Source organism: Paroedura picta, chromosome 9 (genome assembly GCF_049243985.1).
Source record: "Paroedura picta isolate Pp20150507F chromosome 9, Ppicta_v3.0, whole genome shotgun sequence".
Taxonomy (NCBI): Eukaryota; Metazoa; Chordata; class Lepidosauria; order Squamata; family Gekkonidae; genus Paroedura; species Paroedura picta.
This window is the reverse complement of record NC_135377.1, coordinates 7,602,532-7,628,197: the sequence shown is the minus strand read 5'-3', so window position 1 is coordinate 7,628,197 and position 25,666 is coordinate 7,602,532. Positions and strand designations below refer to the sequence as shown.

Below are 25,666 nucleotides of genomic sequence, written 5' to 3'. Positions count from 1 at the left end.
ATACCCTGTAATTGGGAGAAGCCCACCTATTATTCTCTCTCTTTTTCTCGTCCAGTCACAGCTGACTTATGGCGACCTTGTAGGGTTTTCAGTGCAGAACACGTTCAGAGGTGGCCAGCCACTGCCTGCCCCTGCATTGCAACCGTGATATTCCTTGGCAGTTTCTCATCCAGCTATCAACCAGGGCTGACCCTGCTTAGCTTCTGAGATCTGTCGAGACCAGTCTGACTTGAGCTATCAAAGGCTGTAATTGCCAGATCCGTAGCTGAATATTCTCCCATCTAAGAGCAAGAGGTTACTCGCTAAGGAATTTGAAAGAACACTAAGTAACAGCCAAACCAACATCTTTTCACAATGACAAAGCTGTCAGCTACACAATGTGACTGAAGTTCCAGTATGATTTTAGCAAGAATTTCCCCCAAACATGTTCCCTGCTGAAAACAGATGGCAGCAGCTCCTAATCAACGTTACAATACGAGGCTCTTTACTGACCGATCTGTATTAAAACATTATATTGAACAACAACAACAAAAAAATCCAAGGTACACTAATCCGATAGAAGGATAAAGACAAACGGGCCATCTGTTCATGCAGTTCTAGATTTTAAAAAGAAACTTTCTTGTTCAGAAGTCTAAACAACCGCCTGTGAATGTTACAGAAAACTGAGGGAAGCCATCACATTTTGAACTGCAGATGTTATGCAGCTCAAGTGACCGTACTGATGAGATTTTCTGGAAAGCCTCAAGGGTTACACACTCTTGTGATCAGCCTCTCTCTTTGGCATGTAATCACATGCCTCTAAACCAGGTTGTCTAGACAGGGGTCATCGAACTGCGGCCCTCCAGATGTCCATGGACTACAATTCCCATGAGCCCCTGCAAATGCTGGCAGGGGCTCATAGGAATTGTAGTCCATGGACATCTGAAGGGCCGCAGTTTGACTACCCCTGGTCTAGAATAATAGAAACAACTTATGCTATATTAACATACTTCCCCATCAAAAGTATCTCTGTAGGTCAGTTCACACCATGCATGTCCACCACTTGTCTAGGGCAGGGGTAGTCAACCTGTGGTCCTCCAGATGTCCATGGACTACAATTCCCATGAGCCCCTGCCAGCAAATGCTGGCAGGGGCTCATGGGAATTGTAGCCCATGAACATCTGGAGGACCACAGGTTGACTACCCCTGGTCTACGGCATTAACTGGTCAGCTCCCAAGCGTGAAAAAGCAGCTACTGATCGGCCACCACAGGCAGTCTCTTTTGTATCAGCTAGCATCAGTTTAAGGCCAATACCTTTTAAAACTGAGACCATTTATATTTTCGGCAACAGGCATCATGGGATGAGACAGCAAGCAATGCATTCACGTGAATGAAGACCATTCCCTGATCATGCAAACAGCAGCTAGTGGAAGGCCATGTTGCCGCTGAGAGCAGCCCAAAACAGTTGTTCAAGGCATCCTTTCCAACTCTATGATTCTGTGATTCTAGAATAGGGCTTATTGACCACTGCATGACGGCTATTAGTGCCTTCTTGCACACATACTGTAACAAAACAGTGCTACTGGTAAGTGGTACAGTATGTGTGCAAGAAGGCACTAATAGCTGTCAATAAGCCCTGTTCTAGAATCACAGAATCATAGAGTTGGAAAGCATCTCCTGGGTCATCTAGTCCAACCCCCTGCACTATGCAGGACACTCAACCCTCCTTGGCCATCCTTGAAGCATGGGTGTATAAACAGCACACATCACTGGCTACTCCACTGAATTAACTGGATATTGATATTTTGGGAAATATATTGCTACCATCTTTTGTTCACTATGAACCGTATATTTCACTTTCAAACACTCTGACAGAGTTCACACTTAACTTTTTTTTTGAACCAGCAAAATTAAATGCCTGAACCAGCAAAATTAAATGCATCATTGAAATGTATATATTTAAGTAATAAAGCAGACATATATATTCTGTAGAGTAATATGGGCAACACATTATGGAGGGCGTTAAAAATATAGCATATGGCTCAGAACCAAGAGTAGAGTCAAAATGGAACATTATAACTTCAGAACAAATTTAGAGTCCAGGGGCACCTTTAAAACCAACAAAGTTTTATCCAAGGTATAAATTTTCGGTGTACGCATAGACATGTACGTGCACACAAAAGTGTATATCTCAAATAAAACTTTGCTGGTCTTAAAGGTGCCACTGGACTCTAAATTTGTTCTGCTGCTTCAGGCCAACATAGCTATCCACCTGAATATATTATAACTTCAGTTACGGTCCTTTCTAAATTGCACAATATCAGTCAAAAATATCAGGTCTGTGGTGCAAGACGTACTTAGTGCAAAGGAAGATACAATTAGATTTAATTTTTAGCTTGGCGTTTACTTCCTCCATCTAGATAGCGATCATTTGTGTTTTAGTAGAAATGGGCAAAGACTTTGTGGGAAACAAGCAATATTCAGAAGAGACTGAAAAAATGATTAGCAGTCCAGTGTCCCGTTGACTTTGGATCATCAGGCACGAAGCAAACCTAATGCCACGAAAGGCAGCATGGTGGAGTGGTTAAGACCGGCAACCTCTAGTATGGAGAGCTGGGTTCGATTCCCCACTCCTCCTCCACATGCAGCCAGCTGGGTGAACCTGGGCCAGTCACAGGTCTCACAGAGCTCTCTCAGCCTGTTTTTATGCAGTTGTGGTGAGAAGAAGGACAGATGATTATAAACGGCTTTGGGGCTCCTTCAAGGAGTAAAAAGTGAGGTATAAAAACCCAGTTGTTTCTTCCTGTTGTTTGGAAAAGCTGTTGCCAACACCACGACCAAATCAAGGGGCTTTTTGCATGGCTTCAAAATCGCACAATGGTTGCTAATTGGAAACGCTATTGATTTGCCTTAACGCACGACGTCGTAGACAATCTGCTACACTCCTGAAACCGATCAGCAAAAAGCGCTTCGTTGTAGCGCTTTCAGGGGAATCCTAAAAAGTGGATTCACCGTCCGGAAAGCGCTACACTCTTGCAAACAATCTGTAACACTAGCGATAAAGACCTGTGCGTTACCATTGTTGCGGTTTCTTCAAAGTCCCTCCTCCTGAGCCTGTCCTCCAAACTTCCGGCGAAGCGATCGCCATTTTTTTTTCTCCGAGCGAGCGGGGATAAACGCACCAGCGAGCCTCTTTCTGTTTAGAGGCTTCCCTGGCTTCAGTCCTTTACCTTTAGTCACTAAGCACAAACCACATAAAAGCCCGTTTGCTGAAATAAAGTCCCTTTATTTTTTACACATTAATTCAGCCGAAAATTGGGCCCGTGAGAGGGGGGGGGGGATTTTTTTTTTATCACTCGAGGCAGCGTGGCAACGATCATACGATCAAACGACAGCTCACATTAGGCAGCTGGATGGGTCTCTCCGTTGCAACGAATCTACCTAGATTCGTTGCTATGGGTCTGTTTTTTTAAAAAAAAAACCTTTCTTAAAGGGAAAGGGGCTGTTTGGGAGCATGCTAACGGCTGCCCATTGGCTGCTTGACGGCCAGGGGCGGGACGAGCTTGGCAATAGCGCTTCCTTTCTAGCGATTTCTGCCGAGACCGGAAGCCTGTGGGAAACGCTAAAAAACGCAACTGATTCCACTACAAAGGCAGGTATGCATAACGACGAATTCCACTATTTTAAATGGCGATTTTTCATTCCGCAAACAATTTGCAACAAAGATCCCCGTGCGTAAAGGCCCCAAGTCTTTCACTTCAGAGATTCTGTTGGTAACAGCCATTTTCTCTGTTCATGATGGTGAACACACTCTAGTTCAGGAAGAACTGTCAAACCTGGTATTGTTGACGCTGCCAGTTGATACTAAGATTCAGTACCCAAATCAATGGCTGCTATAAACCACCTTTTACCTGTTATTAATTGAATTAATGAACAGTTTTAATCATTTTATGTGAATTTTATGTTGTTCATGGCTCTGAAGCAGTCTGCTAGGAGGGCGGTACAGAAAATGAGTGAGTGAGTGAATGAATCCCATGCTATAAGTCCAGAATTTAGGGCTGCTTCCTGTCAAAGTATCGGGCCTGTGACAGAGCTGTACCACTTCAATCTGCAGAGGGGGGGACTCACATGATTGCATGCAGGTCTCCCCTTTAAGAAAAAGGAAGAGGGTTTTCATATAAGGTGAAGCATTAATTCCTGCAAGATCACACCTGTGCTGTGAAGCAGTACAGGTCAGACAGAGATGAGAACTAGATCTAAGAAGCTTGGCTTGACAGGTAAAAGGTACACCATAAGCTTGATTACTATACTGCATGCACGTACTGTCCTTCAGGCTGCTATATATGGCATCTTTAATGCTATTATACGGGCAGGAGATCCACTAAGCACTCGTTCAGTTTTTCAATTCTGCCTGCTAGCTGTTACAAAGCTCCAGGAAAACTGTGCCTTTCCCCCAGCTTTTTAAAATACAGACACTTCCCCTCTCCCATGGTTGTGGAGATTACTCAACACAAGCTATTTCAACACAGCCATGTCATGCCAATGTATGGCAAAGGCACTAATTAACCAAACACATGGCTCTCGAAAGAGCTCAGCTAATGGTCAGACGGCCAGCAGCCCGGGGTGCTTTCGGAGGCTGCTCAATTCATTTCTGCCACCTACAGCCATATGGCAGTAAGTGCATAATGACCTCTTCAAAATATAGGCAGATGGAACCCATGAGCTTATGGCAAGGAAACAAAGAACCTGGAAAGCTGCCTAGATCTCGTACGGCCACGTAGCCGTCCGGACAACCCCAAAACTAAGAATAATTATTGTTTTGCTATTTAAGGCATCGTTATACAATTATTTAGTTGTGATATCCTGAGTTAACGAACAGTTCTTTTCATTGGCTATACTGTTCCACTCCTATACAATAACAACTTATTTATATAGCCCACCCTTCCCACTGTACAACAAAGTGGCTAAGAATATCTGACTAGATTTGTGGAGACCCTGGTTAAAATGGTTACTCTGTAGTGAGTGTGTGTCAAGTTCAAGGCCAATTCCAAGTCACATCCAGGCTGAAAGAGAACAACTGGCCCACAACCTGTCCTCGAACAGAAAAGCTTCGAGGGGAGATTGCAACCAAAGCTTGCTGAACTTGAGCTCATTCACAAATTCAGAACCCTTTCGCCATAGGCTGAATAAGAACCTAGGTTCCTTATCTCAGATTAAGGCAGTTCTCTCATGCTCCAGTCAAGCTGATTGCAACGCACATTGTACCTCTGCATCCTGACTCCTTTCTCCGCAACCCTTCTTCCACCTTCTGGTTTGGCTATAAAGGGCTCAACAATCTTTATTCTAGCTTGTAGCTGACAAAGGGAGCTTCGACTATTGAAAGCTTGTACCCTGTAAATCTTCTTTGTCTTTAAATTGCTACTGGACTTTCATCCTGCTCCTCTATTGAAACTGGCTCATAGCTTGAAACTCATCTGAATCTGGCCCTTAACCTATTTCTCAGGGCAGTGGAGGAGAAAATTAATGGGTGGATCACCTTAAAGTCATCAGCGAATTATTATTACAGCTTGGAAGCCGTGAGCAATGAAGATTTTCTGTGGAAAAAAGTGCTTAGGAGAAGACTGCAACAAAACAGTCTAAACCACGCTTTTGTAAAATCAGAATACCTACTGGGGGGGGGGGGGGTAAGTCTCAAATTGGAGAAAGGCTAAAGCAATTTATATAAAGGTGATTTCGCACCTTCATTCCACGATAAACACACTTGAAGAGTTCTGAAGCTTAGACGTGGACAAGAAGCAAGTCACCGCTGACCAAACACCCCTCCCTGTGGTGTTATTTTGAACAGTGCCAAAGCCAGGGAACAAGGCCCAGATCAAACAAAGATCTGAGCCAAATCGCCCAGCAACAACATAATGTTGCCTGGGACCTGGCTCACGATGCTGTTTAATCTGGTCAGTGCTTTGATCGTAAGAGAACAGGGATTTGGCCAGCAGTGCTGTCGTTCTCGCTCAAGTCTGAAGTTCAGCAGTTCAAACCCAACAAAACCCACAGGAGGTCAAGAGGAAGAATGCAGGTGTGTACCAAGGGAGAGGGGCACCTAAATACAGGCATTTGCCCTCATCACAGTGAGTCTTCCTATTGTGGGAGGTTGTGACAGGATGGCAGCCACACAGTACAAACCAATGGGCATGCTTTCAAAACCACTGCAGAAGGTTTTAACCAATAAATAGTGTATCTTTAGCAATCCCCACTGATTCCGGTGCATTTTCCCAGAGGTGCATGTTGCTGCTTAGAAAGTTCCACTGAAGTTCTCAGCATAATTTTTAGCCGTGTTTCTCATAGCGCAAACATCATAGTTCAGAGGCATGACTTAATTGGAGCCAAATATGAATGTCATCTTTTACCATATGGAAAACACACTTACCTGAATATCGAACTCTGGCAGATGGTGTGTGATGGCCTGGAAAAATGTTGAAGAGTAACATCATTACAACAGAAGTTCAAAAGAACCTGGAAGCGGCAATTTAACTTTTAAATGCAAATGTGGCAGGTATCTAATGCTGGCTCCTAATGGCTTGGAAATTTTTGTTTTCAGATCAAAGTTCTGTTGCTGTATTCCCCCATCCCCTACTTGCAAGAGCGCTTGCAGTCGAAAGCTCCTGCCTTGAATAAATCTTTGTTGGTCTTAAAGTTGCTACTGGGCCTAGTCTGCACACATAGGATAATGCACTTTCAATGTGCTTTGGCAGCTGGATTTTACTGTGCAGAACAGGAAAATCTACTTCTAAAGTGCATTATCTATTGTGTGCAGACTAGGCCCTGGACTCTGATTTTATTGTGCTCCTTCAACCCAAAACGGCTACTCATTTGAACTTCTCAGACTGTAATTTTAAGGTCGAATGAGAGCTTTGATGGCACAGAAACAATTTTGTATGCAAGCAACAACTCCAGTCATCAAGAGCTATGCAACACTGCCAAGTGCCAATCTTGTCTGCTTAGGTCACATTGGAGCAAAGCTTATGGAAACCAACAGGATAAGACTGAGCTGTCTCTAGGTCAACAAAATCAAACCTGATGAGGTGAGGTCTCCCCTACTTCCTGTCTAAAATAACAAACAACATTGTTTTGGGTATATTATGACAACTGAACATTACTCCCCCTTGCTCAGCTCATTACTACTCTCCCCAGCTAAGACAGCATGGGGCATTAGGCTTCAAGTATCTCTCAACAGAGGGCAGAAAGACCTTGCAGAGTCATGAGTTCCTGCTCTTGCACAGTCACTCAGTTCTGCTTACCTCATCTTTCTCTACCAGAGGTTTCACTTCTGCAATATGTGGGTCTTGGACTTCCACCATCATGGACAGTAGCTGGTACCTGAAATAATAAAGTCAACAGCGTTCACTACAACTAATTTGTGCAACACAACATACTAGATTTCTACATTTGTTACAATCGTGTGCGCTAGGCACAAAGCTTGGGGTAGTTGAAAGGCTAGCACATTTCTGATCATGCATTTTGATACAAAATTACAAGGGAAACTAAGAAATCTAATTACACACAACAACACACAACAGATTTACTGTTACTGAAAGACTGAGGACATTTTTGAAGCTTAGATAGAATTTAATTGGGAAGGGAGTGTATTATATGACACATGGGATTTCCACCCTCCAGGTGTAGTCTGGAGATATCACAGAATTAAAATTGATCTCCATATTACAGAAATCAGTTCCCTGGAGAAAATGGCTGATCTGGAGACTGTATTCTATGGCAGCCAGCTTGGTGTAGTTGTGAGGACTGTGGACTTCTAATCTGGTGAGCTGGGTTTGATTCCCCAACCCCACATGCAGCCAGCTGGGTGACCTTGGGCTAGTCACAGCACTGATAAAGCTGCTCTGACTGAGCAGTGATATCAGTGCTCTCTCAGCCTCCCCTCCCTCACAGGATGTCTGTTGTGGGGAAAGGGAAGGCAAATGTAAGCCGCTTTGAGACTCCTTCAGGTAGAGAAAAGCAGCATATAAGAACTCTTCCTTCATCTTCTTCTACTATATTCTGCTTTCTCCTCCCCGAATGATGTTCTCTCCAGGCTCCCCCTCCCATATCTCCAGGTTTTGCTCAACCCACAGTTGGTAACCCTATTTATACAATCAAAAATTCATTCACCACATCTACACTCCAACATACTTGAACTGCCCCTTAACTCACTGTAATATTAAGTTGTTGCTCATCTCAAGTACCTCACTTCCAAATATACTGAATGCAAGAGAAAGTCGATATTGTTCTCTGTGCAAAGGGAGCCTCATAAAGCTGGCCAATGCATTTTAGTACCTACAGGAACATCTATACAGAAGAAACAAAATGTATTTATAACTTATCTCAGGGAAATAAATGGATTGGGGCACATGCATTAGAACAGAAGTGTCCAAACTCAGAAGATGTCCCTCTAATCATTTCAAGAAACAAATTTGTACCTAAACAATTTCTTGCAAGCTTGGTGAATCTGTTAACATGTCCTCGTTGCTTGCTTATAAAAGAAAGCTGTTTCCACATTTGGTTAGTTCAATTGCAAAACCACGTGCGCTGGTTCTTACATAATTTGAGAACTACTTCCATCATCAAAAAGGCAAGATACAAAGTTCGTTGCAACTGTTGCCATTAGCAAATTAACGTTTTAGAGCCAAACAAGGTTTTCCTCTCCTTCTCTCCCCCCCTCCCCCTCCAATTTACCATGTTAGAGGTCACAAGGTCTTTTAATACAATAGGCTGCTTACGTACAAACATCAGGCTCCTACTAGCTTCAGTCTCATTAAATAAAACTCCAGCCAATTTTGTTCGGGAACAAGGCTCAACAAGCTTGTGCTTATTAGAAGAATTAAGACACTTTAAATGAAGTGCAACATTAAAAAAAAATCAATCACAAGTTTCCCAAGCTGGAATGGAAAAAAAGACAAAGCACACTAACTCTCTCACTCTCTCTGTGTGCATGTGTGTGTATGAATGACAGTGCATTTGAGAGAGAACACACCCCTAGCATTACAGCATGGCTCAGTACCACTTAACAGTGATGTGAGAGTAGACAATTTTACAGAAGGTTTTCAGATTTTGTATTTTTCCATGGAAAATTTTCTGCCCCAGTTCTTTAAACAGAACCTGTTTATCTATAGTTATCAGGGCTGTTTGGGCTGAAATTTAACCACATGAGATAAGCAAAGCGTGGGGTATGAAATATGGACAAACCCCAATGATTGTACCTAGTTCAGGCTTATACATGGTGTGATGGCCTTCTTTTGCCCACTTTACAGACCCTTGAATCTACAATGTTTCTGCCGACATTTCCGCAGAAATCCTGTCTCACTACTACTGATAAGGTTTAAAGTGTTTACGTCATGAACATCCTTATACTTACAAGGACACAGCGATAGGGCCATAAACCAGCTTGGATCCCCTATCTCTGACTCAGAATTTGCAAGAATCTCTTCCTTCCTCCCCTTGTCACATGTAGCCCATTTAGAAAAGAGGATGGCCATATCTGTAAATCCATCTCTCCAGTTCTCTGCAGCTCCAAGTATCACAATCAACAGTGTTAAGTACGCAGGTCCTGCAAGTGTTGCTGAATCCTATACCAAAGATTTAGCTTCCCGAACTTGACTGACCTCTTATGCCTCCAGGGGCTACAGACATTTCAAGGTCAACAAAAAGAGCAATGGTTGTAAAGACGTCAGTGAACCAATGGACAGATGCCATCCTTTCAATATAGCAATGAACAAGTCATGAGACGACATCTTCAATGAACATCCAGTAAGCTTCCATGGCACAGCTGGGATTTGAAACCTGGATCTTCCAGCAACTATGCTACACTGGTGCCAATTATCTTCAAGCATTAAAACTCAGAAGTTCTGATTATCCATGACAAATTCAGGTTTTCTTCCAACTTCTGCCTGCTATTCAACCTGATCTGGGTGGTGCTTCAGGTTATTTATACAAGTTTTTGTGCCGTTATTCTTAATCGAGACATACATGTTGATGGTGTTCATATTGCGGTATGAAAACCTTAAATAATCTATTAGGATCCAAAAGCAGTCTGTTCTCAAAGCCCAGGCCAGATGGCTTTAAATTGCTTTCATTATGCAAGTTATTCACATAACACATTTTAGCACATTGTTTCCCATATGCTTTATATTATGAAAAAGATACCACCTTGACTCTACTTTTGAACGGGTAGAAAACCTGTGCATTGGCTATACATCAACAGCCTACAAGTTTTACAGGGCAATCACTGCTCTTGTCAAAGGACAATCAACTTTAACACTGCTAATCGAAAGCCGCCATCCCTGCCTCCGCCTTAGTAGCGTAAAGTCAAAGGGAATCAATGAAAATACACTGCCTCAAATGTCACAGTCTGTTAAGTGCATGCCATCACAAGGGGCGGAAGAGAGAATTAAATGTATACCATTGATACCAAGTAACTTAATTTAGCCAAGGACATATATTGCACACGTAGTACAAGCTGCATACCTGTTACAATGTCACATGGGCAAGGTTTCTGGCAAACCTAGGAAATTTGCTTCTCTAGTCAGGTTCAACTAATTTGTGTTTAGTCCAAGATGTTACCTCTTACGCAGGTAATGGCCCCAAGACAGACACCGCCTCATACACTCAGATAAATGAATTGTGTCTAAGCTCCTGTTGAAGAAATATCTTTAACCGTTAAGAGAGAAATAATTTCCTTCAGGTCAACCCCAAGAGGAATTCTGAAGGGAAGAATTCTGGACTTAGTTAACATTTTCCATTTGGAGAACCGGTCACGCTTTAGAGCCCAGATAAAGTTTACTTTTCACTAAGTTTGCATGAACTTTAGCTCCAAATGCTTCTTCCATTTAGATTCCCTGAATGTACAACAGTGCGCCAGTGAAATTATGCTAGAGATCTCCTCTACAACATAGCTTCCCATATGGAGGGCATTTAAAACAAATATGTCAGTGGTTCTCAACCTAGGGGTTGAGGCCCCTTTGGGGGTTGAACGACCCTTTCACAGAGGTCATGGCAGGGTGAGCAGTTTGGTGAGAGGGGATGGCACCGCCACTGTTGCCGCTCCTCCTGAAGGTCCCTGCCAATTTATATGCAATCATGAATAATGGATCTTCACGCCATTGGCCAGTTTCGGTTTAATTTCTGTGAAAGAACATTTGCATAGTTTTATGGTTGGGGGAGTCACCACAACACGAGGAACTATATTAAAGGGTTGCGGCATTAGGAAGGTTGAGAACCACTGAAATATATGGAGAAGTATCTAATCATATGAGCTCCCTCTCACGGTATCATGACGGTAGAAATGTTGCATTCCACTGCAAGAGTTGCATCAAGTGCTGTAACAATATATGAAAGGGCTTGTCAGTGCCTCTGATTCTAACAGGTGGGATCTAGCCTGCGTTAAGCCAGAGTTTCCCACCCTACTTGCCTAGCCAAGAAGCCTTCCTGAAGCACACGACTCTTCAGCTTTTAATTAAGATAACTTGCTTTGTATTAATATAACTTGCTATGTAAGTAATCCGGCTTGTTCTGGTTAATGCCTTAACTGTTTTGGCCAACTGACTGGCCAAACATATGCTAATCTTCCAGGGAGGCTGGAGGATAATTTGCTTCTCCCCTTCCATGCCATTATTTAATACAGGGAGATGTGGTGGAGCTCTCTCCCAGGGGCAACAGAGTGGTCTGAAAAATGGGATATGTTTAAAAGGGGACCGCCCAATCAGTCTGCATAACCCTTGTACCTACTTGGCTACATATTATATATGCTTCCTGTGTGTAACTCTGTCATATCGTTATATGACAAATAAGTAAACGAACACAATACAGGTGGGGACAACCATTACTTTTGTGAGTGTGTTAGGAGAGATTTAGATCCAGTGGTAAAGCTCAAACAAGTCAGGCTGAGACTAATCCTTGAGGCGCTAAGATATAGGTTGAGAGCTACAGTGCTCGATGTATTCGTGAGCTGGCCAAACTGGAATCATCCAATTTTCGCATTAGCATGCTGTTATTATCAATAGCTGATAGAGATGCCTTTGCAACCCAGGTGACTTCGTAATGGAGCAACTAATCGTAAAGCATTAGCAGGCACTTTCCCCCAGGCCAAAGATCATTTCAGGATAGGTATGGCCCATGTTACCAAGTGAGATGCTTTCTGAAATCCTGCACAAGTTAGCATCCTGCATGAACTAGGGGAGGGGGGGAGATCACCCTTGCCAATGCCAACTTTGACTGCTCAAAGTAAAATTATTGTCAGGTTTCTTGCTTATTTAGTTTCCGCTTTTTCTTGGAGCTCTCCAAAGTCCTGAGGTGGAAACCAGTTCTATCTTTATAGGTTATTGTTGCTAGCAGCTTAGCAGTATATCACTGCCCTTCATTTGTTTCCTAGTATAACGTTCAGCTATATTTTTTAAGCCCCGACCTGGGTAGCCCAAGCTAGTCTGAGAGCAGAGTCTAGTCCATGGATGGGAGACCACCAACGGGATACGCCAAAGGAGTCCAGGGTAGCTACAGAGTAGCAAGAAATGGCAAACCACCTCTGATCACAGTATGGCTACCTCTGGCATGAGCTTCCATGGGTCTCATGCGCTAGTCAAGAAAAGCAGAATGCCACAAAAGTGTTTACAGTGTCCACACTTTCATCTTCAGCTGATAAACAATGACTATCCTTCTCAAATTTGTCGCAATATCATAAATTCACATGGAATGTACAATTTTTGCACTTTTAATGGCTCCCTCTTGGCAGTTCTTAGCATCAGTTGTGAACACTGTCACAGGATGACAGCGTAACAGGCATTATTTCTCAGTTGAGGACTGATCCTTGACTAGATGACCCAGGAGGTCCCTTCCAACTCTGTTATTCTATGATCCTGCCGGATCTCAGACTGACCAGCCTAGTGATATTTAATGGTCATCCCAGATGACACACACAGGAATCAACTAAAGGATCAGAAGTGGCCATCTGTATCGCAATTCCCATCGCAGCCATTTTAGAAGACTGGCAGTTCTGTGCCACAGCATCAAAATCCTCTTAGCATTTGCATTCATCTACTAGCCCGTCTCTGTGCCAGTGTTTCTCAGCATTCCCCTCGTCTTTGTAAACATGAGCTAGATATATGCTCCAGCACTTAACACAAAGGTTCTCATGCCGAGATGTTTCACATAATTTATTTATTTATTTATTTATTTATCATACTTTTATACCGCCCTCCCCGGAGGCTCAGGGCGGTTTACATTATAACAGAGAACCATACATAAAACAGTCTGTAGAACATGTACACCAATAACCAACAATTGCAACCAAACACAACACAGTATAACAATAAACAATCATAACACAAACAGGTCCAGGGCTTGTTGATGGGATTCTGAGGGGGGTGGCTTATTGATTGAATTCTGAGGGGGGGGTGGGGGGGAGCAGGGGCCCTTGGTCGCTGTAGATTACATCTGGTCTCGGCCAAATGCCTGGTGGAGGAGCTCCTTTTTGCAGGCCCTGCGGAACTGTTTAAGCTCCGTCAGGGCCCTGATCTCCTCTGGGAGCTCGTTCCACCAGGTAGGGGCCAGAACAGAGAATGCTCTGGCCCTGGTCGAGACCAGACGGACTTCTTTAGGGCCAGGGATCCTTAGCTGATTGGAGGCAGTAGAGCGCAGAGCTCTTTTGGGGGCATAGGCGGGGAGGCGGTCCCTCAGGTACACTGGGCCCTGACCGCGTATGGCCTTGAAGGTAATTACCAGAACCTTTAGTCTGATCCAGAATTCAACTGGTAACCATTGCAGCTGATGGAGAATAGGCCGGATATGGGACCTCCACGGTGTTGCCGTGAGGATCCTGGCTGCTGCATTTTGAACTAGTTGTAGTTTCCGGGTCAGGGCTAAGGGCAGGCCTGCGTAGAGCGAGTTACAAAAGTCCAGTCTAGAGGTGACCGTCGCATGGATCACTGTGGCTAGGTGTTCCGGGGCCAGGTAGGGCGCTAGTAGTTTGGCTTGGCGGAGATGGTAGAATGCCAGCCGCGCTACCTTTGTGATCTGGGCCTCCATTGTCAGGGAGGCGTCCAGAATCACACCTAGGTTCCTGGCAGAGTGAGCCGTAGAGAGCTGCACGCCATCCAGGGTAGGCAGGCGCGCTTCCTCGCATGGGCCCTTCCTACCTAGCCACAGGACCTCCGTCTTTGAAGGATTGAGCTTCAGACGACTCTGCTTGAGCCATCTCGTCACTGCTTCCAGGCAGCTGGCTAATGCTTCTGGGGGAGAGTCAGGGCGGCCATCCATCAGGAGGAAGAGCTGGGTGTCATCTGCATATTGATGGCAACCCAGCCCAAACATCCGTACCAGCTGTGCGAGAGGGCGCATGAAGATGTTGAATAGGATAGGAGAGAGGACCGCTCCTTGTGGGACTCCACAAGTAAGTTGCCGGCGGCCTGATGTTTTCTCTCCTATTGCAACCCTCTGTCCACGATCCTGGAGGAAGGAGATCAGCCATTGAAGTTAAATTAAATTGCTTAATTTATCATCCCAGTTATTTTGCTTTGAGCCAGGCAATGGTCTCCAGTGCTTCATATTTTTTTCCATTTTTTCATTAAGCTTGTAGACCCACCGCAGTTTCCTGGATCACATTTAACAGTCACCTGTTAGCCCAATTCTTTGCTTCTGGGATGTAGAGGAAGAAACTCACTAGCACATAAACAGGATTAGATTTCCTGGAACTGTAGGCTAAAGGAAGAAGAGGAGTTGGTTCTTATATGCCGCTTTTCTCTACCAGGAGGAGTCTCAAAGCGGCCTTCCTTTTCCTCTCCCCACAAACGGCAACCTGTGAGGGAGGTGAGGCTGAGAGAGCCCTGATATTACTGCTGAAATCGCGCATGCGCGGAACTTTTGTGCGCAATTTTGGCCGTGCTTGCGCACTGCGCGGGCAGGGCAGTTGCCCCGCCGGTCCCCAGATGGAAAAAGGTTGGGGACCACTGGAGTGAAGGACAGCCACTGTAAATTCACAGGCATCATGTTTTAGTAAATGCCTAATGTGGTACGGCAGAGTGGTAAGGCAGCAGACATGGAGTCTGAAAGCTCCGCCCATGAGGCTGGGAGTTCGATCCCAGCAGCCGGCTCAAGGTTGACTCAGCCTTCCATCCTTCCAAGGTCGGTAAAATGAGTACTCAGCTTGCTGCTGGGGGGTAAACGGTAATGACTGGGGAAGGCACTGGCAAACCACCCCGTATTGAGTCTGCCATGAAAACGCTGGAGTGTGTTACCCCCAAGGGTCAGACATGACTCGGTACTTGCACAGGGGATACCTTTAATGATGATGAACCTCTGGATTCAGGTTTCTCACCTATGCAGCCGGTCTACATAGCTCATAATTCTCCGAGGCTTGTGGACACAAACCCTTCATGCCCTCCTCCCTTAAACATCTCAGTCCTTTTGTTGCCTAGCACTGAAACCACTGTAATAAAAGCTGCCCCCTCCATACATGCAACCCACTTAGTTGGGACCCACGGAACTCAGTGAAAATTGCACACCTGGCTGATTGACTCTAGCATTTCATGTGAGTAGCATCGCCTGGAGTTCTGTGTACCAACTGTTTTTATGAACAACCGAAGTACCAGCTTTAGTACACCTATTGATAAAGGAACTTCGGGATCCAAACTGCTACGAAATAGTCTTGAAGAGTATTTTTTACTGTGCTAGGGTCACGCAGCAACGCAATCTGTCAGCCACTTGTTTTTCCTTCTTCCCCAGGGGTTGCTTACTTTGAAAGTCAACTACCCTGAACAAGAATAATTATGTATAAACAACATTTGTGGGAATAACTATGTTCCCGATTGAGTTGTTTGTTGCTTGTTTGCTCATTGGCAAAAATACTGCAGTACGTCATGCAAAAACGCAGATTTTCTACGTACATCATTGTCATATAGCCCATCTCCCCTACTGTACAAATTCAGCAGAGATTGATACTGGCAGCCAATGACTGTCAAAGCTGATTAACCCAGATTTCAGTTTAGCCACACTGACATACAAAGCGATATTTGGGAAGCGCATTCCCTTTTGCTCCAAGCATTATATGGATCTCAGATTTACTCAGCACAGTTTCCCCACGAGGCAGCCTTTTTACCCTGGCGGCCTGACAACCTAGTAAAGGGAGGTCCAGCTTCATTCCGCTCTACATGGCACAGCATGGCCCATCATTTGTATTCCGGGGTTGCCCGCTGGTGGGCCAGGGCCTTGAGGCATGGAATGGGGTTACTGCCCTTCACAGCTGCAGCAATTCTGAAAGTTAATATTTTCATGCAGTAATTGGATTAATTAGCGCTTACAATTCGTATGTACTGAAACCACAGGAACTAGAAGGAAAGCCAAAGTTAAATGCCTCCGATTTTGTCTTTGGTATGCCATTTTCCTCCCTCTAGCCCAGCGGTTCTCAACCTTCCTAATGCTGTGACCCTTTAATACAGTTCTTCATGTTGTGGTGACCCCCAACCATAAAATTACACAAGAGTTCTTTCGCAGGAATTAAACTGAAACTGACAAAAGGGCATTATTCATGATTATATATGAATTGTTTTTTTCCAGGGTTTCTCAGCTGAGTTCTGCCTCTTGTCCCACCATGCTGATCTCACTCTTTTCAGCTGCTCCAGACAGACGAATGCTCTATCTTGATCTACCCCACAAGGCTGTTGTGTGGATGCCCCCTCCCCGCCAAACTGCTTGCCCTGCCGTGACCCCTATGAAAGGTTCGTTCAACTCCCAAAGGGGTCCCGACCCCAAGGTTGAGAACCATGCTCTAGGCCAGGGGTAATCAACCTGTAGTCCTCCAGATGGCAATGGACTACAATTCCCATGAGCTCCTGCCAGCAATTGCTGGCAGGGGCTCATGGGAATTGTAACCCATGAACATCTGGAGGACCACAGGTTGATTACCCCTGCTCTAGCCCATTCCCATCAAATCTTGATAGTTAGCCCAGGTCGGCCCTGGTCAGTATTTGGAAAGGAGACCACCAAGGAAATCCAGGGCTGCTACACAGAGGCAGGCAATGGCAAGCTACCTCTGAATGTCTCTTGTCTTAAAAACCCTACAGCAGGGGTGGCCAAACTGTGGCTTTTCAAATGCCCATATACCACACATTCTCAGCAGCCCCTGCCAGCACCATGCTGTCAGGGGCTCATGGGAATTGTAGTCCATGGACATCTGAAGAGCCATAGTTTGGTCACCCCTGCCCTCCAGGGTGGCCGTAAGTCAGTTGCAACTTGATAACAACAACAATGCTGTTTCTCTAAATGTAAGGCTAAGTGCAAGCAGTAACGGGAAGTTTAACCAGATGTGGATAATAAAACCTCAGCCATTAACCAAGGTCTTCAGACTTTGAGCATAAGAGCCGCTTTAAAGAAGCGGCAGCAAAGGCATACCACACAGAGGAAGAAACTGGATGTTAAAAGGAAAGCTCTGTATTTGCAAATTAGAGGTCTTCCTGAGCATGGGGCCAGTCACACACACTGCCTAACCTACCTCACAGGGTTGGTTAGGTGGATGAAATGGAGGACAGAAGAATGATGTAAGCTGCTCAGGGTTCCCATTTGGAAGAAAGGCAGAATAGAAATGAAGCAAGTAAATAAAATAAGCAAAACATCATCATTATTTTTACTAATCACCAGAAGCTGCGCAAATGCATTTATCAGAACTGATTCCATGAAGTATGGCTTGGTATTTACCTGAGATACTAAAGTGCATGCTTGCAAGTTGTAACCCTACACAGTCAATAAAGTATTTGGTACTGTTGGTGAATGGTGCACAAATAAACGTGCATTAACTGGCACATCTCCACTGGTGCACACACCAAATATGCAAAAGTTTCAGTGCTCCAAACTGCTCTAACCACATATCTGCCCCTCCCCCCTTTGCAGTTAATCGTAAACCAGCAGGAGTTAGCAAGAAGCAAAGGAAAGGGGGTGGAATTAGGAATAACACTTGAAGTGTCACCCATCCTGGATGTGGGCTGCAGTCCCCTTGAAGGAACAGGTCATTAATTTGGTGGTACTCTTAACCTCAGGCCTACCACTAGATAAGCCACCTGCAGCTGTGGCCAAGAGTGTCACTTACCAGCATTAACTGGTTAGCCAGTTGTAACCTTTCTAGGATAGAAAAGACCTAACCATTGTGGTTACAGCTAGATCAGATTACTGCAATGCACACTCTGTACAGCTGCTCTTGAAAGGTGTTCATAACTTTGATAGGGACAGAGCACTCCTGCCAGGGGTGCTGATTGGAGTGGGTTGTAGGGACTACAGAACTCCAGTCTTGGCCCACCTATATTGGCTTCCAATTTGTTTCTGGGCACAACTCATGGTGCTGGTTTTGAGCTTTAAAGCCCTATATGATTAGGGATCAACCCACCTGAAGGACTATCAAATCCCTTACAAACCTGCCCAACCATTATGGTCATCTTTTGAGGCCCTGCTTCAGATGCCCCCACCTTCTGAGATTGGGTGGTTAGCTACCAGGGAGAGGGTCTTCTGGGCCATGGCCGCAAAGCTCTGGAATTCTCACCCTAGGCAGATCCACCCATTCCCTTTTGCTGCCATTTTCCTCCAGTGGGGGAAGACTTCTGCTTCCTCTGGTCTTCCCTCAAGGATTCTTTCTTCCTAACCAATGTTTTTTTTCTTCCATGCATTGTAACTGCTATGTATATAGAGTAACTCTTGTTTTTAGCTCTTTTAAAAATGGTTTTAATAATATTTGTTTTGGATGGGGCTGATTTTAATATTGTATCATGTATTTTTAGCTGGTATGTTAAAAAATGTGAGCTGCCTTGGTGGATTCAGATCTTGTAAATATCAATGAACATCTGGGCCATCTCTTCCCTCCATCCAAAGAAGAAGAGTTGGTTCTTATATGCCGCTTTTCTCTACCCGAAGGATGCTCAAAGTGGCTTACAGTCGCCTTCCCTTTCCTCTCCCCACAACAGGCACCCTGTGAGGTGGGTAAGGCTGACAGAGCACTGATTTTACTGCTCGGTCAGAACAGTTTTATCAGTGCCGTGGCGAGCCCAAGGTCACCCAGCTGGCTGCATGTGTGGGAGCGCGGAATCAAACCCAGCTCGCCAGATTAGAAGTCCGCACTCCTAACCACTACACCAAGCTGGCTCACATGAAAGTAACTAATACTTGGAATGGGTCAGAGTTGCAAGGTGAACGGCAGAAGCCAAAACGTTGTTCATCCAGGCCCTGCCTCAGCTGTGCAAGAGGAACCACCAAACTGTCTCAGACACAGTTGTGACTCATTGCTGATGATGAAATTGTACTGGGTGAGGGGATTGCTGGGCTGTATACTTTGGTTTCATATTTGTGTCTTTATGCGTGTCGTTCTGTAAGCCATTCTGATTTCCTTGTATGGGAGAAAAGCCAGATAAAAAAAGAATTTAAAAAGTTACGGTCAGAACTGTACCAATATGAGAACGCTGTGCAAGTCAAAAGCGGATGTTAAGAATTATAATGGTCGGGACTGGGCTGCAGTGAACTTTACACACGATACCCCCCATGCCAAAACAACGACAGGTGCCTTTACCACAGTGTGATATTGAGTGTATGAAACTCCCTCAAGAAGCTTAGTTACAAGTGGAGGGTTACAAGGTTTTAAAATAAATAGTCAACATGAGCCACAAGTGCCAAAACCTGAAGTTCAAAAGGGCAATGATTAGCTTGTACAGAGACGCATGCTGGTGAAGCAGCATTGCATACACTATAAAAGGAATCTGCTACATCAGTCTATCGTCAAGACACAACAGCAAAGGTGAGCAACTGGGATACTGACCTATAGCCAAGGCACCACAAATGGAAGGTGTGCAGGTTTCCCTTGTGTGCCTCTCTGCCAAAGTGCCTTTAGGTCCAACCCCACTCTTCATGCCCTTCCTCATTACAGTCCCCCAACCCATGATGCTATTAGAATTGGATATTGGGATATTGGATATTGGAACTCTGCATGCAAGACGAAAGGGGAAGGGAAAGGGTTAAAATAATCAGGTACACTTGGCAGTTGGCTCACCCTCTCAAGGGTGGCCCTTGCTTTTCTTATACAGAACCTCTCCATTGCTCACACCTGGACTTGCAGCTGGAGCATGTTGATCCTTCTGAAGTTAATCTGTTCACAATAAGTTAAGTGTCCCTACATGAACATGTCATGTAAGGTGCACCTGTATTTTTGGAAGTAAAATTTCTTTCTCTTGTTACCTCTGGAGTCAGAGCCTCTTTGTCATTTGTTTGTACAGCATTTCCCCCTTAACCAGGAAGCGTGGAACATCTGGGATAATGCATAAAGCTGGGGTCAAAAGAGACTGCAGGCAAGCGAATGCTGGCAAAATAAGTGTTCTTCTGGCAAATCACTGGCTGTAACCCCATTCTATCCAAAAAGCAGACAGAAGTTACAAATACCCATCTAGTCAAGGGACACCAGTCATAAGTATCCTTTCTGGACAAATATACTAGCCATGCTTGTTACCAATATGGCATTTTGGTATCAAGGCCTTTGACCCTTGTGTGAAAGGGTCTTGTCCACACAATAAATGACTGACATTTTATGTGGGGCTCCCTTTGTTGGTGACAGAATCTGCCCAACAGTGGAAATGGCTCAAAGGATCTATTGAGGTTACCAGCCCTGAGTCAACTGAGAAGGGCTGTATATAAAACTAAAGTTATTATTTCATAACTGTTTGTATACAGCCTAGTGGCACTAATCCAAAATATATTTTTTTCTGTCAAAACAGTAGCCTGTTTCACTAGCATTCTTCTGTACAACTATCCTTTACAGAAGTTCTACCAACAGAGCCCCAAACAACTCCTCAGTAACCAATGTTATTGCTGTCACATAGATGCGAACTGAAGTGGAGCGACAGAAAAAGTTGGTGTTTATACCGTAGTCTTCACTGCCCAATGGAGTCTCAAAACAATGGCCTTTTCTCCCTCTCCCCACAACAGACACCTTGTGAGGTAGGGTTCAGAGAGTTCTGACAGATCTGCTCTACAAGAACAGCTCTGATAAGACTGCAACTAGCCCAAGGCCTCCCAGTGGGCTGCAGGTGGAGCGGCGGGGAATCAAAGCCGGCTCTCCAGATTAGAAACCACAGCTCTTAACCACTACACCACGCTGGTGGTGGTATCAAGATTACTTTGTGCATTTGTGGCTGTTGCGAGATTTGAATTCAAGCCTTCCACATGTGAATATGCTCTCTAATACTATGGCATATCTGCTCTTCGATAGATACCAAGATCTATTATATATGTGAAAATACTTCTTTATTATCTCCCAGTTTGACCACTCATTCCTTCATAGCAGTTTTGGACTCCAAATCCACCAAGTCAAATACTACAAAACAGAACAACCCAACACATTTCTTTAACATTTAGGTTTTTTGAATAATCCCTATCCAATACCTACGGACAATTATGCAAAAGACTACAGGAACATTAAAGGAATAAAAGTAGATTGTTCTACTGTGCGTGCTTTTACTTATTCTTCCCAAAGCCAGCTAGCACAATGAATTATGCCAGCCAAGTATGCTGTTTAGGAATAGCTAGGACTGCTTACGATGCTGGCAGACTTCCACCATTTGCCCTGGTTGTTTACAACTTTGCCACATGTCAGCTCACTGTGCTCATGCTCGTTTCTTAATTCTATGCATGACCCAAAAACATGGTCTTCTTTTAGAGGGTCATTGAAAAGATCTGAAGAGTCATACAGTCATACAAGCACCTTGCAAGGTGATCAAAGTGCAACAAGTTGAATTTCAGTGTGTTCAGGTGCAGCTACTAAAATTTTTTACTATTTCCTGTAATCCTCAAATAAACATGCCTCCTACTTAAGTTCAGGGTGTTTTGTTTTTGTAGGTTCAGGTTTTAACCAAAACACCAAGACCTGCAAGACACAACCCCTTGCCCGCTTATCTGCAGCAACTGCTACACAAAGCTGCACTGCCCCTGAACATGGAGGTTCTATTTAACTACCATAACTAGCTAATATGTAATTGTGTTGTTCTGGCATGTAGAGCAAAACGCTAGTGAAGTACAGGCTTTACAAATTACAAAGAGATAGTTGTGTGGGGTTTTTTTTTGCCAGAAACGCACATGAACACACGATACCACAATGCCCTTTTGTACTAGTGATCCCACCAGTAGCTGATACGAATCAAAATCCAAGCAATGTCCAACAAAGGTCTTTACAGGCAATGCAAAAACTCGCATTAAGTTTCAAAAGCAAACATTTACAATTCCACTCATGGCTCCCAGAGCAAACAGTAAATCTTTTTTTTTATCTCAAAACCATTTCACAGCAGAAACACCTGGAATGGGAGGAAAAATTAAAGAAGTAGTCTGGAATAAATGAACGCTCCTATATTGTCCACCCTTCTCCTTGAACACTAGGCATTTGTGCACAAAACAACAACAGAAGAGTCCACATTTACCAAGCAGGAACTAGCTACTGAAATTTGCAACCACAGGAAACAGTTTGGTTTCCAGTCCTCGCAACTTGCTAGCAATAACTTTTAACATCTGCTCTGCTGCCTTCTCTATACAGAGACACATATACCTCCCTGTTCCAAGTCCAGCCCCACTCAGCTTCCAGCTGTTTCTACTGCTTTCCACAACGGGGCGGAGACCTGGAAAATTTGCAACCCAAATAGGGGCTGTTAATAATTTTTTTCCTCCAAGCAAGTCTCCTCCCAAGTGTTAGCATTCCAACATGTTTTTGCTCTCTGTTCTACATGGGGAGGACAGAAATCAAGCTTCGTCTATCATTTTACAAGCAGGTGGACTCCAAGACTGGAAGTATTTCCTTTAGGGACCTCAGTGACTATTACTTCCTTTGCCTTCTCCCTCTCGCTGCACAAACTGATAAGATCCCATCCCAAAATTGCATTTTTAAAAAAAGCATCTGACACAACAAGAACAAAGCAGATGCCACTTTCTGTCAAGCTGCACAGCACAACTTGCAAATGATTACACGTCCTCCCAACAAAAATGTTTTTTGTGTAAAGGCCAATAACTTTCAATGAGCTAGTAAACCTGAGAGGCTTTCGACCCAGTGTTTTGGCATACGTTCACCATGTGCAGCTAACGAACAACGCACAAAGATCCCGTGTTTGCCCTTGGCATTTGGAGTCAGAAATTAAGCCACCTTCCCTCCCCCCTGAAATTCTTCCTAGGATGCAAGTACAATAATCAACATCAGATAACTACAATTAGTGCATGTATGGACTGATAAAATCCCTCATTACCTACTTGTAATGGGTAATAACAAGAGAGGAGGAATCAATCCTGCCACCTCCCAAATGCAAGCAGCAGGGCTGATACCTCTGCAACCTTTCCCTGCCGCTTATGTTTGGCAACAATGAAGTTGACTGCCAAACAAGAAGCTTACCACCTTTGTTTTTAAGACTGCTGACAATCAATCCTTCTGTAGGGCTACCGATAACAATGCAACGGTCTGCAGTTATTTATAGAGAAAGAGAAAGGTTACAAATCCCTACCCTATCCTTTTAATGAGCCAAATGGCACAGTGGCTAAAAAGTGCCAGAGTAGCACCTTGTTCAAGTTTGAATGTCCACTCATGTCACGGATGCCTGCTAGGTGACCTTGGGTCAGTCACAGTCTCTTAGCCTATCCTACCCCACAGGGTTGTTATGAGGATAAAAGGGAAGAGAGGTGAATTATGTAACAGGTCCCCTTTGGAGAAAAAGGTGGTATACAAATAAAATTTGTAAATAAACTATTATTGTATTTATTACCCAACCTCTCTCTTCAGACTTGAATCTCTATGTCACATAAGATTACCAGACATCCTCTTTTTAGAGAACATGTCCTCTTTTTTTTTATGACCATCTTCTTTCAAGCATTTCTTTAAAAATTGATGGGAAGGTCCTCTTTTGGGGTTGGAACTTCCTAGTTAGTAGCAACGATCACAGCTTAAAGAGTCGAGGTGTTTAAAATGAGATCTGTCATAGCGATCAGTGGTTCAAAAAAATAGTGGGTCAGGAAATAGATCCTCTGTTTCGTTTTTGGAAATCTAGCAAATGTAATGTGACAGCTTGAAATTCTTAACAGAAAGAACAGTTAAAACCCCCACTGCTTTACTAGAAGGGGGGAGGTCAATCTCAATCTAGCAAGACTCCCTGATACAACTATTCATAAGCATTTTTTTAAAAGCATAAATGTAGGCAAGGCTTCTTCCACCCCACACATTTGGAAACCCATTTTCTTATTTTTTTTAAAGGGGGGGTCCAAGAAATTGCTGCCCATAAATCTGAACCAGGGAAAATGCAATTGTAAAGAGGAATAGGGTAGAGAAAGAGCATAAACTGGGCAGGGAGAGCATGGGAGAACCCAGGGAAAAACCAAACACACCCCCAAAGAGCTATTTCTCGACAGAAGATTACTTCTCAACCAACAATGGGACGATGCTGAATCTCATTTTAAATGCCCTTATTGCGGAAACTAATTTAGGACCAGCCCTCCCCTCTCCCTCCCCCCAAAAAAGAGGGCATTTCCACTTTTAAGAAAGAACTCCAAAGAGGGCAGACACCCCCCCAAAAGGGCAAACTAAAAGGACGACAATTGTCACCCCTGTCAGCCACCCCCACCTACTCTCCAGAAAACAGATAAGGAAAATTGGGGGGGGCGTTCCCCCTCCCCAAAATAACCAAAGGAGGGGGGGAACTAGAGTTTTTAAGGACTTTGGCGACGCCTCCTGTTATCCCGCCAAAAAAAGAAAAGGTAAGCCCTCACCTGTACCCGGGGAGGGGGGGCCAACGCAGAGGCCCCGCCCCTAACGGCCCCTCTCGCGCCCCCTCGCAACGGTCTCCCAACGCTCGCTCGCGCGCCCCCCTTCTCCCTCCCCCGAGCAACGTACCGAAGTGACCACGCGGAGCTTTGTTGACATCCGAGCGCGCGCCGCCCGAGGAGGAGGCTTTTATAGGCGCGCCCGGCCACGCCTCCTAACTCGCCGCCGCCTCCGCCCCGCCCACGGGACTCCCCGCCCCGGCGGCCACGCCCCCGTCCGCGAGCCAGCTGTGGCTGGGTTCCCTTTGCAGCCGTGCAGAATTCCCTCCAGAGAAGAGCCAGAGAGGAGCAAAATGTGTGGCAGGGGAGGAGCTTCCTTCCTTCTTCTGGGACAGGGGTAGTCAACCGGTGGTCCTCCAGATGTCCATGGACTACAGTTCCCATGAGCCCCTGCCAGCGTTTGCTGGCAAGGGCTCATAGGAATTGTAGTCCATGGACCTCTGGAGGACCACCAGTTGACTACCCCTGTTCAGGGAGAAAAGAGCCACCAGGCGTGGAGGCATGAAACATCTGCGCATGGGATGAACTGGAAGAAGCACGCTGCCCAGGCCCTCTTCTACATATTTGCTGGAATATGGACGCAGTGCCCACATGCATACAGGCTGCACTGCAAAGATGCAAAAGAGGGGGTGGGGAGAAGGGGCCTCCTCACCATCGGCATGCGCCGTGCACAGATCCATTGTGGGTATAGGGCAGTCTTTCTCAACTTTTTTTTACTGTTGAGAAACACCGGAGACATTCTGCAGGCTTTGAGAACCCCCTGAAATGGTGCGATTGTGCAGAATATGGTTGGGAAGCACAGATGTCTGTATAGATGCCCACCTAGAGTCCCTCCTTTTC

General features: G+C 44.8%; 1 protein-coding gene across 3 annotated transcripts in view; it reads right to left on the bottom strand.

The window, feature by feature from the left end:
* NDRG1 (N-myc downstream regulated 1) overlaps positions 1-25,007 on the bottom strand; it is a 46,411-nt gene extending 21,404 nt beyond the window's left edge. The window contains exons 1-3 of one of the 3 annotated variants that reach the window (XM_077351455.1): positions 24,897-25,007; positions 7,276-7,354; positions 6,405-6,440 (exon numbers count right to left, since the gene is read on the bottom strand). In XM_077351455.1, coding sequence (XP_077207570.1) covers positions 6,405-6,440; positions 7,276-7,338 — 99 coding nt within the window. In that variant the 5' untranslated portion in view covers positions 7,339-7,354; positions 24,897-25,007. Of the gene's footprint in view, positions 1-6,404; positions 6,441-7,275; positions 7,355-8,185; positions 8,211-24,772; positions 24,859-24,896 lie in introns of those variants that run through there. The other 2 variants (XM_077351456.1, XM_077351454.1) reach the window with 2 other exon arrangements.
* Between the last annotated feature and the right edge of the window lie 659 nt (positions 25,008-25,666).